The following is a 19009-nucleotide window of genomic DNA, read 5'->3' as shown; positions in this document are numbered from 1 at the left end:
AAGTGTGTAGAGTGGATGTTTAAAAACTTTTTAATCTGGAAATATGTACACAAAACAGTACAAAAATGGAATGATAAACAGTTCACAACAAAACAGAAATCCTAAACTTAGTTATTGTCTGCCACTATCCTCAGCTATATGTATATAAATAGGCTACCAAAGAAGGAGGATGAGACAGTTTATGAATAAATTCATGCTACAGAGAAATGCCTGTTGGCGAAATGATATAGAGTTGCATATGATTACACAGACACACATGTCAATACATGTGAGCATTCATATAAACCTAATGAAGAACGCATCAAATCCTCCTCCAAATATATGTGACAAAATAAACAATATTTATATAAACAAAGACAAGTGAAAACAAACAAAGAGTAACAAGAAAATGTTACTTATAAAGAAGAACAATACAGAAAAAAAATTTTAAATATGAAATTAGAAACAGAAAAGTAAACCTGTTAAATAATCTGATGGTTGCAAAAAATTATACATTCTCTGACTATACATAAATAAAGAGGGGGAAAAAAATCCAGCAATATATATATATTATTTAACAAGCTCAGATCCATTTAAGTTTGCTCTAGGATACAAGAAAGTAATGATGTGATTATATGTATGTGAGTATATCTCTACCTGAATGGTTTAATTTTATACCTACAAATTGTCTCTCACAAAAGATGAGTAATCTTATATTGAGTCTTTACAAAGTCTCAAATATGACAAAAGTACTAGCAAGGGCCCTACAATTTCAGAAAGGAGGGTGAATGAGGTGCAATATTCCTGCATTTTCCAAGGGCAATAGTAGTGTGAGTGAAGTAAACTGAAATTGAGTTGTGGCTTACATTATGATTTATGACCCATGTCACAAATATAGATATATTAACACACAAAAATTACAAAAGTAATATTCTTAAGTAATACTTTTTAAAACGTGTTACAACTGAGTTTACATCATATATGTTGGTGCTATATTGAAGCTGGAACATGTTCATTGCTCTCTATTAGGAACTTATTATATATATTAGATACATAGAGCAATAAAAAATACACTACTCAAAAGGTGGTACATAAGCATGGACTTAGCCATGAAAGAGAAAACAAACAAAAAGAATTGCAAGGCCTCACTGCAATCAAAGTAATATCAAGAAGAAAATAAGGTGTGTTATTTTCAAGAATGTGACACAAGCAAATTCAAAGACCCAAGAAGCTGACAAATCACAACATCTTGATGATTCAAACAATTCAATCTGGATTTCTCAGCTGTTAAATAATAATTTCAAAAACATTGTCCACTCTCATCTCCTCTTCAAAATAATTAATATCAACATAATTAGTTATTATAATAATAATAATAATAATAATAATAATACTTATCACATAAAAGTTCTTGTAGAAGAAAAATGTTTCTCTTCAGATTTTTGAAGCACTTGAGGCAAAACTCATAAAAAAAAACATACAAGAGCAGATTGACTTAGTATACATGTGTGTGTTGATAGACAGAGAGAGATCATACACACACTCACATGAATAGATAAGTTTATACACACATTATACTAACATACACAGATGGCTATATAGACATGCCCTTTTGTAAGGTTTCAATGAAAACATAGATCTGTTACTATTTTCTAAATTTCATGACATTATTTTTCTTTTTCATATTTCCTTATAGATTTCTGTACAGTAAGAAAAACAAAAACACCATACCCATCATTGCTTAAAACTGCCAGAACTAAACAAATAACATTTCTAAAGAGTGATAAAAAGAGTTTGTGTAAGAGCTGTATGTTATTTGAAAATGATGTCTCATACTTCTGTAAAGACATTCAATCAACAGTATTATTACTGGAGGAATGGCTGTTGTAGTGGAGATAATTTATAACATTAGAGAGATTTGTTGTCTTTGGAATGCTTTTAATTATTTACAATAAATAGTTTTGATTTGGAGAGAGCATGTGTGTGTGTGAGTGTGTTTGTCCATTGTGGTACAGCTTTCATATTTCACTATCTAAACACTTATGTTGCAAATTTGATTGTCAATTAGCAATCTATTTAAGTTGAAACAACAGTAAAGCTATGACTCCGGTTGCAACTGAAATAAGGTTTTAAATCAGCAACATTCATGTTAAGAATTCAAAAGTGTTTCATATAAATTTGTCATCAGCAACATGTTGCTGCATTTTCTTCAAAGGTATTTTTAAGTGTAGCATTTATAGCTTTAGATTGCTGTTATTTCATTTCATTACTGTGTGGATTTTGCAGTCTTTTTACATAGTAAATCAACAGCTCTTCTAATGAATCACAAGTTAGTGATATGGTCATTTTCAGATAGAAAATGCTTCATTGTTTTCTACAGCTTTGCACATCATTTTTTGTACTGTCCAAATCTCCTTCTGAAGCAATATAATAAGCATGAATAAAATAATTAACCTTCAAGTTACTCATACCAGTATACAACATAAAGTTGCAGTAATATTACTAGTAATAACATCTCAGTATGGCCACAGATAATACAATAGTAAAATCCAAACACATACCTGCTGGAAACAATCTTTAGTAATTTGTTTCCAAATGGCATTTTAACATACATCTTTCCATGCTGCTATCATGCATTTTTCTTTTTTTTTTCCAGATTTTGCACATTTGCAAAAAAAAATGGTGGGTAAATAAATTGATATATCAATGTGGGATGTTTGAATTACATAGCAAGATAAATTTATGATGAACTAAGATGAGCAGTAAAGCTGCACAATGCACATTTCATGATGCTTGTGGTAACACACCATCTTAACTCCATTTATTTCAGTTTCTAACAGCTAAATAAAAATCTGCAACAAATATAAGAAGTTTAACATGAAAAATAATATACTGAACTTATTCAGAGTTCCAACAGAAAAAAAATGTGAATGCATATAAGCACACTCACACTCACTCACACACACACACACACACACACACACACACACAGCAACATACATACTTACGCACATACACCAACATATGTCCAGTGACAAAAAGTCACATTTCTCTCAAAATGTTTTAGAAATACAAGAAATAAGAACAAAATAATAAATATTACTACAACAGCTACTACTACTTCTACTAATAATAATAATAATAATAATGAATTCCAAGTACTTTTTCTTGCTCTCTAATGCCATTTTAATATTTTACATTTTTTTTTTTTTTGTTATTTTATTTCTGAGATACAAGTTCACAGAACGTACCCCACAACCATGTTTTTCTTAAGTTATCTTATAAACTTTTATCTTTCTTTAAAATTTCATTTTGATTGCACATTGCTCCTTTTCATTACTGCCTTCTACATCAGGTACATACATGAAAGACATCAGCACGAAATGTTATCCATAGGAAATGTATTTTGACAGAAGATCTTCAATGTCTTTGTCTGTTTTTTCATCCTGAGAAAGGGAAACAGAAACAATATTTTTAAAATCAGAAAATGATAACTGAAATTTTGTGTGTACACACAGATACCGAGGCAATCAAAATTAAACTAAAATACAGAGAAAGAAACGAAGCAATATGAAAACTAGGCAACTAAGAGACCCTTTGTTACCCTACACCACCTTTGTTTCAGTTAATTTGAAACTAAAGAAGAATTTAGTAAATTAACTTTATCATGAATAAGCTGGTATTTAGAATATATCTTAATACAAAATTTTAATGGAAGGTTTAAATCAGTGGTTCTCAACCATTTTTTCCTATGAACTCCTTTGATTACTATTACTCAGATGGACCCTCAGAGCCATTCAAAGTTCAAAAAGTCTAATTATATTTTTAAAATTAAATATGATTAGGAATTGTATTAAAAAATCATTAAAACATTGCGTGTATTGTAGAAGTATGACCAATTTATTGCACATAAATTTTAACAACAAAATCGTATATGAACCCTTAAGGGTCTTATGGACCCTGGTTGAGAACCACTGGTTTAAACATACATCACTTTAAACAGGAAGTTTTTGTCTAGAACCAGAGGTAGTGTCAAGCAAGTTTCTATCAAAAGGCTTTACTACCTGATCTAAATACCAGGAGATTTGCTGACTGAAGAGTCATTCAGTTCTTCAAATCTGAAATCAAGTTACTCCTAAAAATGAACTTGAGTTTAGGCACAGGACAAGTAATAACCCACAGAATAACTCACATAACATTACTATCCCCTCAGTTGAAGTGGGGGAAAATTAATGTGCGTGCATGCGTGCGTGCGTGTGTGTGCACATGACAAGCTTGTCCTTTGCTTTAACAACAGTACAACTTTGGAAAATTCTTCATTCTGGAAATTATCTCCCTTCCTCACATGGAGCTGGTCTCAATTACCATTTGGTAATTGTGACACACTCTAGAGGTGGAGATAAATTCTTGATTTATTAAAACTATATTGGATGGTATGTGGTATATCTATATTTGTCTATGTTGTTCATATACTTCCTATTTGCCACTCTGTGTTCTTTTTCTTAGTTCATACGTCTGTGTGTGTGAGTGTGTTCACAGAAATGAGAGGTTCAAAGGAACATTGCCAGGACACTTAAAATAATGTACTCAAAGTAAGAAGCCTGAGATTCAAGATTCTTAATCCATAACCATGAGAATTGACAAAATATATTTAGTCAAAATCACAGTTATAGATCATATATATATACACATAAATATATACATATAATTTTCTATTTCGATAATCAGAGGCTCTACAGAAAGGTCGTCTGTTTCGCAAGCCTGAATGATACATGAAGCAGACTCAGCTCGTTGGGGAAGGCACATACACTCTCACGCTCTTCCCCCAATGATCCAAGTCTGGTGACTGTGTCATTTAGAGCTCTCCTTAGGACCAATCAATATCACAATGAAGTATACACTCTCCATCATTGTGCATTGAATATTTCTTTGAACTGTGGTCTTCCCAGATCTATATTGGCTATATTCCATATATATCACAAGAATTAGACTAATTAGCCATAAAAAGTTACATACATAAAGGATCCAATAGCACAAAATTTGACAACATATAACATGGAACGTGATACTTCACAAACACACATAAACATACATGCTTATGTATACATGTTAAACAACAACCATACAGCAATTAGTTGAATATAGAAAGGTAGTTTCTTACATCAATTTCACTACGTCTTATTTTCTTGGCTTTCAACAGCCATTTGACAGCTTCAGAATATTTTTCCATCTCCGCATAACACTAAAAGAAAAAAAAAAATTAATGTTTACAATTTTACACCATCTTTCCCTTCACTCCAATTCATTCACAGAATGGTTTCCTGTGTGTGTATGTGTGTGTGTTACAATAGGTATATGCTTTGGGTAAATGTGGTTTCTTTGTTGTAGTTTAATAATGTTAGTGTTTAATTCTTCCTAGAATTAAGATTGAATGAATGTGGTGATATCTAAGGTATGTTTGTTCCATTTGATATATATTTGTCCTAATTATATACTAAAATTTTATAATATACATAATGCTTTACTTAGTTTTCTATTATAATTGTTTAACATCAGGTCATCTTTGAACTAATAGACCTATGGCCAAAGGCATTTCAGCTATAACAATCAGGTCTTTATTTTTTTTAACTAGGTACATTGTACATAAGTTTGCATAATAAAATGTTCCCTTTTTGTTTTGTTTTTTCCTTAAGATGATAGGGTGTAATATGAGGAAGATCTGACTGCTATTCTAAACAAGCTGAGTAAACACAAAGGTTCATCATTAGTTTGTTCATTCTAGATGAATGATACATCGTATGCAAAAACAATTGCTCAATGACATCAAATTGTCCAAAGTACAATCATTGCTGAGTGATTAAGTTCACCATACAGACTTGATTACATTTGCATCACACATTGGGCAAGTGACTTTTACTATAGCCTCAAGTTAACCTTGTTAAAAGTGGTTACGTAGATCCAAAACATAGTCATTCTATATTACAGATACATTCAATACAAACTGCCCATGAAGAACATTGGTCCCAGAGGACCTGCCCATGAAGAACATTGGTCCCAGAGGACCTGAGATCACCATAGGAGCAGTCCCTTTCTCCAGACTAATCCAATGCCCCTCCGAACACAAAATGGTCCACTATGAAAAAGAAAAAGGAAACAAGCAGAAATGACGTGGATGACAACCAGGTGAGATAGATTATGATTGTAGTACCTGATAATGGTAATGACAATGAGGATAATGTGTGGGAGGGGATTGGAATGAATGAATGAAGTGCTCTCTAGACACCAACAAATGGGTTAGTAGTGGCTCAACAAGAAATCAAGAATAATAAGTAATAAACAAATTAAAAATAGAAAAGGTCAAAGTTAGCTTTTGAAAATAAAGCAATAGGAGAAATGAGAGTTCTGTTTTATTGAAATTTGATTTTATCAGTACTATGTTGATAAGTAAACAAATGGCTTGATACTGGCATAGATTATGGAAATGGTAGAGGTGTGAAGATAGCAAATGTGGAGGAAGGTTAAATGAGTCACAGCTTGGAAAGTTAATTCATAAAATTAGATATACATTAAGATAGATAGATTGCCAAACAAACACATAGGCAGTTTGAAATGCACAGAAAGAAAGAGAAAAGTAACTGGATATTAACTGTATAGACTTCTTGAAACTATCCCTATTCCAAGACCTTGTAACAGTTAATTTTCCATCTCAGCACATTTGATGGATGATTTTATCCAAACTTTCAATTTTACATATAAATTGTTGAAGCAGAAATTTTTACAGCAAGATTGCATAACTGATTGTTAATCTAACACTGGTAAATTAGGTTTTATCACAACTTATATTTCAGTTTGACAGACTGAAGAAAGCAGAGTAATGTATTTTGCCCAGAGGACACAAAAAAGAATGGCGATACCCAGGTTTGAACTCATTCTCTTGTGATTAGGAGTCAATCTATCTTAACCTCATAAGTCCAACTCAAGAGAAAAAAAGAGAAAAATACTTGAATGCAAACAAAAATTTAAATTCTTAGGTAAAAAATATTTGGCAAAAGAAATACAATTTCAAGAAAATTGTACTTCTAAGATGTTGCCTTGATATTTATGTGTCACAAGCATTGAATCACCATTAACATTCAGCGTTCTTGAGCTACTCATGTTTTTCTTTTCTCAACCAGCTCAGCTTTGATACATTTAATCAAGCTCCTTAAATACATGCAACATGAGTTTCAAAACTTAATGTACCATAGAGAGACCTGCAAAATATTTTATCAATAAAATAGTATATCTTCATTAAATTAACCAAGTAGAGACCATCCTTTTCTATGTTTATACACACATGAGGAGTTAAGTTTAGTGCAACATGTTAACAAAATTACTCATCCAAATTAACTGTTGCTGTCATTTAGTGGTGAACTGTTCCAATAATGTAGCATCTATTTACAGCTAGATGGACTGGGCCATTTGAAAGTTTTGTTTCTTAAGCACAAACGCAATTGACAGGATATCTTTTGGCTTGTAGTTTGGTCCCCTATAAAACAGTACAATGGCTTAAAGCAAAAGGTACAGTCATAAGTTCAAAATTTACTCTGGTAAATTGCTTGCTCCAATCTACCCAACTGACAAAACAAGCTTTCTTTCAACTTCACATGCAAGTGGTTTATAATAAGAGCAACTTGTAAAAAGAGTTTCCCTGCCAACAAATACCATTACTCATATCGAAAAATGGATGTAAAACAGAAAAAACAAATTTTAGCTTACGTACTCGAGCAATGTGTAATAGATTTTCTTTCCATATCATGGGACGCAGTTTTTCTGCCTAAAAGTAAATTAAAAAGTACTTTACATAGGTAAATGCACAATTTAACTGGTCAGAAAGTAAATATAACAAAAAAATCATTCTCTTTATTTCTCCAATGTTAAACTTTTAGGGTCAAATTGAATTCTGGAAAAATCAAGGATCATTTTTTTTCTTTTCAATACCATGTAGTTATTATCTAAAACTTGGTCAGCTCTGATGAAGCAGATGTGATCAAAGGCTTTCCACCATGACCATCCCATCTTTTTTTTTTTTCTCAGACTGATAACCAAACATAACAAGAAACTGTTTTGAATGGTGAGTTTGACAAAACTCACTTGATGAGTTTTATCAAACTAGTGAACAGTTCAAATCATCTGGAGAGGCTTATAGAAAACTACTCCAGGTTAACTTTCTTTATAAAATTATAGACATAAAGCGTCCTACTGACACAATCAATTATTTAGCAATAGCTAAAATTTATTCAACTGATTTGCTCACTTCTCTTTTCTAACAGTGAATACCCAATACTGGTGTTTGACATGCTGCCTTCTATCACCAAATATTCAGATATGTGGGCTAATTTTCCAAAAATCAGCCGGGGTTACATTACTTAATTTTAATTATGTCACAAATATCAATATTTTCAGCATCAATTAACTCAACACTTTTTAACCCTTTAGCATTTCAACCAGCCACTTCTGGCCCAAATATTCTACCCGTGTTATGTTCAAACCAGCCAGATGTAGCCTCTTACACCTATCCTACAATATTTTTTCTAAAAATAAACAATCACATCATGAAAATCTCAAAGCTACAAGATAAGGCATGAATAATTCCAAACAATGTGAATAAATACATTTGACAGAATAATCCAAATGCTAAACAGTTAAATGAAACTATGCAAGTGTTTCATTGCACGGTACAATGCAAGTCACTTGTAGTACTATGGATAGCAATCAAAATACTCTAAAGCAAATCACTTTTAATCAATAATAAATGGTAATCTGTACAATGAATAGAATAAGCTAGCAGAGACTAACAATAAAGAAAACAAAATATAGATAGTTGAAGTAAAAGTATTTTACCGTCATAAAATGAGCTAAGGTCTCTTGTGGAGACGTCTGCGGGGGATTGTTGTCAAATATGAGATGTGCAATTTTCCGCTCCATCCAAGTCATCATATACACCTGGTAAAAAAGAAAAAAAAGAAAAACTTCAATGAAATACATTTCAGCCATTCAAGATCAAAGAAAGTAAATATGACAGGTAAATCCATGAAGGTCTGATTGCAATAGTTTCCATCTTAATACACAGACAACAACAAATATAAAATTGCACAGTAGTCATCTTTACAGTCTCAAACATTCTGTCTAAAACTGTAAAAATCAAATACAAAACAACACCCTAGAATAAACTTATTTCATAACTTCCACATCAACTTTAGATATACATAGAGCTTAGATATAAAATAAAGTATAGTAAGATAACAGGGTAACATCCATGAATCTTTAAAATTTTTATATCCATAAATCTATTATGGAAAATTAAACCTCCTCATACTTCCTTGTACTCTACTACTTTTTACTGTATTCTTTCTAGTTTTATTTTATTTCATTTCATTTCATTTTATTTTAATTCACTCTCTTCCTTTACCTTTCTAACCTCTCCTACTAATGGTGTTACCCTGTTATTTTACTGTACTCTAAGCATGTTGCCTAAGATATATATCAACACATTACAAACATAAAAAATAAAAATAATGCACTAGACCAAAATAGATTGAATAACTTTATCAACTAGTGTAGTGTTTGGTAAAAGGTTTTTTGCACTCTTATAATGGTAATTTGCTTTATCTGTTAATGACAATGTGTGACAGATCATTTGACACTGAAAGACTGGTTCACAGACAGTTAGCACATAAGTGTTATGATTGAGTCACTTCAGTCAGCTCAACTTAAGTAAAGCAATGGCATCAAAGTAGTTCATCAAACCTGTTCTTGTTGTTATCATTATTGTTGAGATATTACAAAGCTGTTGTAATCTCTGGATGTGTAAAGTGCACTTGTACAGTCATATTTTGTTATGGCTTAGTAAAAGGAGGAAAGGTAATCTCCATGACCATATTTGGTAAGTGCCTGAGATAGGTGACAGAAAAGGAAGAAGAAACAACTTGTTGCAGTAGGGAGCAGTGCAGCAGGACACTAAGTTATCCTCAAAGCATGTTTTCTACTCATAGCAATATCTTGATCTCCACCATAAAATACAACAATCATAATTGGTTAGTTGCTTTATTGATGTCATCATGAGTACTTTTGTGATTGCTATAACATATAACTTTTGTGAAAATATGGAAAGCAAGAAGTAATAGAAGATCTTTATTACTTTCACTTTAGCAAAGGCGGAGATATTGTTTTCAGTTGTGTTTGTTTGTTTGTCCACGGACAAGATATTTCAAGAACCGCTGGATGGATTCAGATGAAACTTTCAGAGATATTTGGCCTCATGACTGGCACGAACTGATTAGATTTTGGGATTGATCTGGTACAGAGCAAAGATTCTGGATTATTTGTTGTATTTACTTTACATGAAGTATTATGATCTTACATTCACTATTAAGTCTTTCTCGGATTATCTCCCTTGAAAGCACTCTCATGGTTTCCACGTAAGTTATGGTGGTGTTGCTGTTTCCAAAGTTTTACTTTCATTTTTCTATCATTAATTTCATTCACATCTCTATCTTAGAAACTGATGGATAAAGAAATCAAACTACATAAACAAACGGCAGCAAAACCATTCAGAAATTAAATTACACTAACATATTCAGTAACAAAAATGTAATTTATCCTTGACAATTTTTAGTTTTACCAATTTTGAATATATTGCTCCTGTTTAAAATCTCTTACCTACTTGACAATTGCATTTCTACCTCTGTCTTGAAGGAAGCTTTACTTCTTGGACTCACGTTTTTGCATGCAACGATGTTGTTAAACCTCTGTTAACAGCACTGTATGCAGATCCTTTCCATTTTCTTTCACGCAGGGATAAATTTTTCATTATAGACCTTAATGGTCATAAAGACACTATATCAGTGGATAGACTAAGAGAGGCCATCATAAAGAAAACTGTCCCAGTTCCCACTGCAGACGACACACACACAGCATTACAAACACAGCCCGCACACCCACATTCACATTCCATGACTACCATTGGGATCAATCAGGTACTGGACAAGGATTCTGGATTATTTGTCCAGTTTTTTTAATTTTTGAGAGCGGTTGGGTTCATTTTTAGTATTCTCATTTGTGAGAGCAGTCGAGTTTATTTCAGATATTCTCATTTTAAAAATCATCTCCAGCTAATTGTTGAGAGGACATTGGTGTTGCCTTGGCAGAGGTTTGCGCTCTATGAGTGCTCTTGTTTTTTATAGATTAATGAGTAACTTTTAGCAATGAGTATGATCAGTTTTGAAATTATATGTATAATTCACAAAATATTTGGTAAGAATTAAGCTGTCCCCAACAGAGTTGCACACAAACTTGAAAATAGGCACTGAAATAGCACATGACCTTATGGCCTTTTAACAACTAAACAAATAAGTGAGAACAGTACCTTGCCTTGTAACACATAAAACTGCCAATGATGGATCTTGAACTCATAATTTTTTTTGTCTGAAGTTCTGACTAAAAATGCTCTGTTTATCATAACAGGAATAAAAATAAAAAGTAATACCTAGAAATAACAAACTGCTACTCAAGTTGATGGTTATTCTATTCCTTCCTTTTTGTTTCATTGCAGTGTAGTAGTTTTAAAAAATTTCTTACCCTATAGTGCCATCTACCCAGCATGTAGTGAAGGAAAGCATCTTTTGGATTGAGCTTCAAACCTTGTTCAATATGGTACTGAAAAGATAAAACAGAATGAACATATATTGAGTGATTAATGAATCCTTTCAAAATTAGTGATATCCTACTTTAGTTGAACTGATGTCCAGGACAGCCAGAATCATCACTGGTTTTATTAAGCATGAGGACACCAAGCTCTTTGTGGCCAGCAGAGAGAGCAATTTACCTAACTCCAAGAACTTATTTCAAAGCTAAACACTATTCTGTTAAAAAGTTTCATCTTCTGAACTATTTCATATAGGTATGATGCCAGCAAATGGTGAGCAACATAGCATGTAAATATTTAGAACTTCATTTCTGACTACACCAAAGAATAAATGGCTGAATTTAAAGTATCTGAAACCCAATCTAGGAGTTGATGTTCCTATCATGCCAGAAATCCGGTGATATATCAAAGGCAATAATACTTAGTTTTCAATGGCCCTGTTCTGCTAGAAGGCAAACAGCAGAAGCATAACATTGATTAGTAGACTCAGTGGCTGACAGTTTTAAGTTTAATTTCATATGATGAGAATAAAGTTAGTTATAAGAATAAAGTTAGTTCTGACAGACTTCTGTCCAAATCTAGGGACAAATTTATATTGTGTACATTTACTGCCGCAAAAACCATGCTAGTTTGCCTCAGAAAGTTCATAAAGAAAATAATAATAATCCTTTCTATTAAAGGCACAAAAGATGAAATTTGGTGGGAGAGGTTAAGTCGATTACATCAACCCCAATGCTACACAGGTACTTAATTTATCAACCACAAAAGGCTGAAAGACAAAGTCAACCTTATTGGAATTTGAAGTCAGAACATAGCGACGGGCAAAATATCGCTAAGCATTTCATCCAACATGCTAATGATTCTGCCTTAATAATAATAATAATAAGGGTTTCAAATTTTGGCACAAAGCCAGCAATTCAGGGAAGGGGGCAAGTTGACTACATCAACCCTAATGCTCAACTGGTACCTATTTTATCACCACTGAAAGGATATAAGACAAAGTTGACCGCAGTAGAATTTGAACTCAGAACTCAAACCCAGAAGAAATGCAGCAATGCATTTCACCCAGCACACTAATGGTTCTGCCACCCCACCTCCTTAATAATAATAATAATAATAATGGTAATAGTAGTAGTAATAATAATCCTTTCTACTATAAGCATAAGGTATGCAATTTTGCAATCCCAGTGCTCAACTGGTACTTATTTTATCAACCCCAAAAGGATGAAAGATAAAAGTCAATTTTAGTGGAATGTGAACTCAGACATAAAACCAGAAGAAATACTGCAAAGCATTTTGTACAGCATGCTAACTGTTCTGCCAGCTTACAATGATAATAACAAAAATAATAATAATAATCTCCCAACATCAATTTTAATGAAACACTTTTAGAAACTTTTTGAGGTTAAAAACCAATCAATAAATCAATGTTTTCATTAGTGCAGCATTTACTGCATTTTTAATTTAGTCAACAGGATCAATGATGTTATTGGAAAGGAGTTAGTCAGTAGCAGGAGTCTAATCTACTCGGATGATAACGAAATGTAGAGTCAATTCTCACCTCCAGCTCACAAACATTATTTGTATTTTCTTTAGTCTTACTTTATACAGTTATTGAATATCTAGTGTTGTAAATTCTTATTATTATCAGAAGAGGAGGATATCAGTCTGATGTTTATTTCAGACACTGTTTATTTTACTTCATTTGAATTTGGTAAGGGAAGTGGGGGTCTAATAAATTTTAGCTGTTGAATATTACAAGGTCACATTAGTTTGAGTTTTGCTTTATTTTTGTTATTGATGAAAAACAAGTAAATTATATATAGAAATTATATATAGAAATACACACACACACACAATATGTGTTCCAGTGAAAGCAGTTTAACACATTAAACACTGGAGAAACATAAGAGAAAAAAATGTACACAAGTATAGATTTATCTATTTTATAAATATTAATAATAATAATGATAATAATAACAACAACAGCAGCAACAACAACAGTAATAATGAATATCAAGTTATTTAAAACTCTAGCTTTTCTAAATCCAATCAAATAAAATAAGTTATATAGTCAAAAAAAAATTTTTTTTTTTCTTTTTCAGTGTTGTAAGTAGAGAAGATTAATATTAGAGATAAATGTACAGGAAAACATTGAATGTATGTTCTAAACATCAGAGCTGGTGTGAATAATGGCATTCACTGAAATTATGAAATCTAACTACCATGGACAGTAGACATAAATTGATGATGATTAAAACAATGTCTGCAAGAACCAACTTTATGAAAATACTGTTAAAAAATAAAGGAGGAGGTATATATAAGTTAGACAGGTATATTTCCATCTGATTGCTCTATTAATATTTAGTTGTCAGGTCAAAAAAAACATTTTTAATAGTAAAATACAAATGAAACAAAAAAATAAACAACCAACAAACAAACCAACAATAAAAAAACTGCTCCCCCAAATGTTAGAAAAGAATAAGACTATCTTACCCAAACAAAGCTTTTATTTCAGCTGATCACCTGTGAAAAATTAATTGTATATCCCAAAATTATTGCAGACACAGAACTAGCTCCATGTGTCTTTTTAAAAAAAATCTTTGTGGAAAGTACTAAGTAGAAATAGCAATGGAGACAAAACCTGAGTATATTACTGGTATGTTGATGTATATTACTAGTGTATATTACTAGATATATTACTGGCCTATTTAACTATTGTATATTACTGGTGTATATTACAGGTACATATCACTGGGTATATTATGAGTGAAGGATCATACAGGGGATCTTACCCTTTAAAAGTAAAACAAGACCCTTTATATTTAGACCTACAGCTCCTATAAACCCTTCTGAATTTTAAAATCAATCTCTTGATTACTGGTCTGAGTTAATCAATAATGATGAATGAGATGAAAATAAACAGTTTTTTTTCTGTCTTTCTGAAGACTGAACAGAATAGAGTTAATTGTGTACTGGAATAGGATGAAGTTTTACTCTCTAAAGCAGATTTTAAGGGGTATGAAAAAAGAAAGAAATCATTATTGACATTTAACTCAAAATCACCCATGACTGAGCAGCCATATGATCAAATTTATGATCACTCCAGCTTTTATTTCAAACATAGTATATCTGGGACATTATTCAATGTGCCCTTCCAATTTTTTTTAGACAGTAGAGTGTAAATCAAGAAATATTTAGCAGATTGAGTAAGTCTTTAGCAGAGGTTAGAAACATTTTTAGTGTCAGAGGTATCATAAGAATCTGCAAGACTGAGTCTGAGTTGAGAAAATTAATGAAACTTTAATTTTACAAATCATAGGATTATAACTTCGATTAAATTACTGTTTTGGTTTTACAGCTCAAACTGTTATTTAATGGGATTTTAAAAACTTTGTCAATAGGCAACTTCAAATTTAATGCATGTGAAATTTTGGATTAAATGTTCAGGGCAAGGAGGAGTCTTTTCATACCTAAACAGATTGATTGAATCTACAAAAACAGCCTGCTCGCTCAATGAATTAGCAAATTAATAAATCGATTGAACAAAGACCCCCAGAGATACATTTTCTAATCCAAGATTAGAAAATGATCAAGATTATAGTTTCTTTTGTAAATGTTAGCCACAAACCCAAGTTTTGTAGAAGAGAGAATGTAAATAATTCAATAAGTATGAGTAACATACCTCAGTATATTTACTGATACACTGGTTACATTTTTATCAACTTCAGGTAGATGAAAAGCAAACTCAATTCAGAAAATATTTCAACTCAGAACATAAGGTGACTAAATAACATAACACATTACTGCAAACTCACTGCCACCTTATCTTAATATTAGTGCTAATACATGATGAAAAGAATTTCCACCCTCTAATGTGAGGATTTCATAATGAAATTTGACCCAAACAGATACATCAAACATCTTAAATGTGTGTGTGTGAGTGTGTGTGTGTGTGTGTGTGTGTGTGTGTGTGTGTGTGTGTGTGTGTACTGGATGTTGCTTTAATGAATAAATGAAGTAGTCAGGAAAACATTACAAATGCAAAAGAATGATGTTATTTCAAAATTCATTTAATTCATTAAGAACAACTACATAGATCTCAACAGATCAAAACCAAATACCGCACAGGATAAAAATAACAGTAAAAAGCATAGTGGATAATAAATATGGAAGCACTTATAACATGACTGATCAAAACAAAATGCAGCAAGACACGTAAAACATAATGAAAAATGAAGACACATTTGAAATGAATGATGAAACCTAATCATGATAAGGTATAAAAATATATCAGTTCATATGAACAAGTTTCATATTCCAAAGATATAGAAGAAATCATATTTACAAAAATATGATAGAATTCATTATAATGTTTGTGGGGAAATTAACATGCAGCAGAACATATTTCAAACATAATAAAACAAATTCTGTTTGTGAGAGAATTTGCTCCTGATAATAGTGTATGTGTGAGTACACATGCATATCAGTTATATACTTGTGAGAGTTTATAAGTTCATGCAGCATGGGATTGTTTCATAGATGTCTAACTCTCTTCAACAAGTCAAAAACCATTCATCTTGAAGAAAAAACAGTAAGGCTTATTCCAAGCATTCTAAAACAAACAAACATGCTAAAAGTAACAATTCTGACTGGTTGAAACAGCCACTAACATACAGTCAAGTGACTTTTCTTACAAGCTTTCTATTACATTCATGTAACCGAGTCATGTGACCAATAAAATTCAATGTCTTAGCTGAGCTGACTTTCTGAGAGAACACTGTTGATATTTTTGATCCAAAACTATTGACTAGTCATTAAATAATGACAAGCACTGACAGGATGAAAACAGTGTCGAGGTATGTCATCAAGATGTGTAAATGATGAAGCACATCTTTGTAATGGAGTCAGTGAATGGTGCTATAGGTTCAGTCAAGTATAACCAACTGGAACAACTCAACATCATCAACCCCCAACTCCAAATAGCACCAACAAACATAACACCAACTGTGAATTAGATATCAGAAGGGGAAAATGAACCCTAAAAACAATCGTGACAATCAACTACAAAGCAGGAACTAGGTATTAAACATCCAAGAAAGAGGGAAAACTGGGTTTCAAGCAACAAATAGTGAGGATAAACAAGATATCGAACACCCAAAAGAGAAGGTAATTTGAACATGAAATGCCCAAAAGACAGGCTAAATTGGGTGTGAAGCAACCAAAAAAGAGAAACTAAGTGTCAAACACTCCTACCAAAAATGAAAAGGGGTATCAAGTGCCTAAAAACTGGGAGTTGAATTTCATGATAGAACTAAAACCAGTCAGGCACAGTAGAAGATGAATTAAATGCAAAGTTTTTTTTTATTTTTTATCAAATTTAGTTGTAAGCCTTTTGAGATGTTCTACTTGTTTTATTAAAATTTAATCTGACAAAAATACACTATATTCTGTCAAGCAAGATTAAACTTGACTGATTCTGCAGTCAGAAAGGAAAAAATAACCACTTATAGACTTACTTTCAGCACAGCAAACTGCAGCGATAATGAACAGTAATAAGGACCAGGACAAATCTGCTATGGCATTTTCAATGACCTTCATCATAATTATTTTAGTATTTTTGTCAATTTTGCCCTGAGATTTTATATCATTCAAATTCCAAGCAGCTGAAACAACATACATCTGCTTGTCTGTCTGTGTGTCTGTCTGTGTGAGTGTGTGTTTGTCTGAGTGTGTGTGTTTGTGTGTGTGTGTGTGTCTGCCTATCTGTCTATCTGTGTGTGTGTCTGTCTGTCTATCAGTGTGTCTGTTTGTCTATCAGTGTGTCTATCTGTCTGTCTGTCTGTCTAAATGTGTGTCTGTCTGTGTGGCTGTCTGTGTGTATATATATATATATATATACATATACACACACACACACACACACACACACACACACACACACACACACACACACACTGATGCCTTGTTCTCAAACCAGTCAACTACCACTCATTTAAATCTCACCAAATATATTATAAGGAAAAAGCAACAGAAAGGATAACAGTGAAATTAACATGGAGAATGGAATAGCCAAGGTTTCTCATAGGCCTTCTTCAGGGTTCATCATTACTAGCACCTAGTTCCTCAAACAGAAACTAAAATTCTGCTTTATTTTTATTTGCCTTTTGTCAACTTTACCCTGATAGAAGAGAATTAAAAGAAGGGTCTGTTCAAAATGTTGGATATTCCACTCCCCACAGTAATTTCACTATTCTGTCAATTTTTCTAAATAATGCAAGTCTTGCCAATGTAGACCACCATCCTCATATTCTGCTTTATCCAATAAATCAAACATCATAGACAACAAATATGAAGAACAGAAACAAAACACAGTCTAGCTAATAAAAAAAACACTTAGGTAAACATCAGACAAAGATCTAAGGTATTCTAGTGGAGCATATGATAAGAGGAAGAGCCAAAATAAAATACAATAACTGGAAAAAATTATGAAAAAGGCTCAAAAAAGAAAAAAAAAACAGCAACATTATCTGATTAATCAGATATAACACCTCATAAAATACATAATATTTGTATATTATTAATTAGATATCATAATACCCAATAATGCTAAAGCTTCTAGAAGCTGTTACCTACAAAAGAATGACAGAGTATTAGTGTGAGACATGACTAAAAAGCTATACATTTTTACGATAAGTCCAAGACTTGGTTCTTAATTAAACTGCTAAACCATAAGATGTGTAGTTTCACAATATCTAGTTTTGGTATGTTGACAACCTATGCCAGAATATGGATGCTAAATTATGATGATGATGCAGTTCATATGAAGATAATTAACTTACCTTGATGGAATAAGCCAATTCAATCTGTTGACGGATCCCAAGATATTCAGTAAGGCTGCCAACAATGACTGCATACCTTTAAAAATGAATGTTATTGACTTTAAACACATTGTATTTACAAGATATTACATTTGTAGACTGTTAGATTTTACAGATTATGAGTTTCATATTCTGTATTTTTAACCACACATTTTGACAGGTTTATTCTCGATTAGATAAACTGGTATAAAAAAGAAAACAATACTTCAAAAAATTCATCAAAACACACACACATAGCCAACAGTGATATGAATTAGCTAAGGGTAAACAACTTTTTTCAACTTTATAATTACAAAATTACAATAACTATGACAAATATGACCATTACTTGAATTACTACAACTTCCAGGACTACTGTCAGCTGTCCCTCTCTACAAACCCATCAGCCTACTATAAGCCCCTCCATCCACTCTCTAACATTTGCAATAGTGAAAGCAACCTGACTAGAAGTAACTACAAATAA

At 32.1% G+C, this 19009-nt stretch overlaps 1 protein-coding gene across 2 annotated transcripts in view; it reads right to left on the bottom strand.

The window, feature by feature from the left end:
• Positions 1 to 373: 373 nt before the first annotated feature.
• Positions 374 to 19009, bottom strand: part of LOC106870576 (regulator of microtubule dynamics protein 1) — a 72351-nt gene continuing 53715 nt past the window's right edge. For both annotated transcript variants that reach the window (XM_014916713.3, XM_014916705.3), the window contains 6 exons: positions 18508 to 18583; positions 11599 to 11676; positions 8863 to 8964; positions 7742 to 7795; positions 5141 to 5221; positions 374 to 3425 (listed from right to left, as the gene is read on the bottom strand). In XM_014916713.3, coding sequence (XP_014772199.1) covers positions 3366 to 3425; positions 5141 to 5221; positions 7742 to 7795; positions 8863 to 8964; positions 11599 to 11676; positions 18508 to 18583 — 451 coding nt within the window. In that variant the 3' untranslated portion in view covers positions 374 to 3365. The remainder of the gene's footprint in view (positions 3426 to 5140; positions 5222 to 7741; positions 7796 to 8862; positions 8965 to 11598; positions 11677 to 18507; positions 18584 to 19009) is intronic.

This window comes from Octopus bimaculoides, chromosome 11 (genome assembly GCF_046866305.1).
Source record: "Octopus bimaculoides isolate indiv1 chromosome 11, ASM4686630v1, whole genome shotgun sequence".
Lineage (NCBI taxonomy): Eukaryota > Metazoa > Mollusca > Cephalopoda > Octopoda > Octopodidae > Octopus > Octopus bimaculoides.
This window is presented reverse-complemented; position numbering and strand designations above follow the sequence as displayed.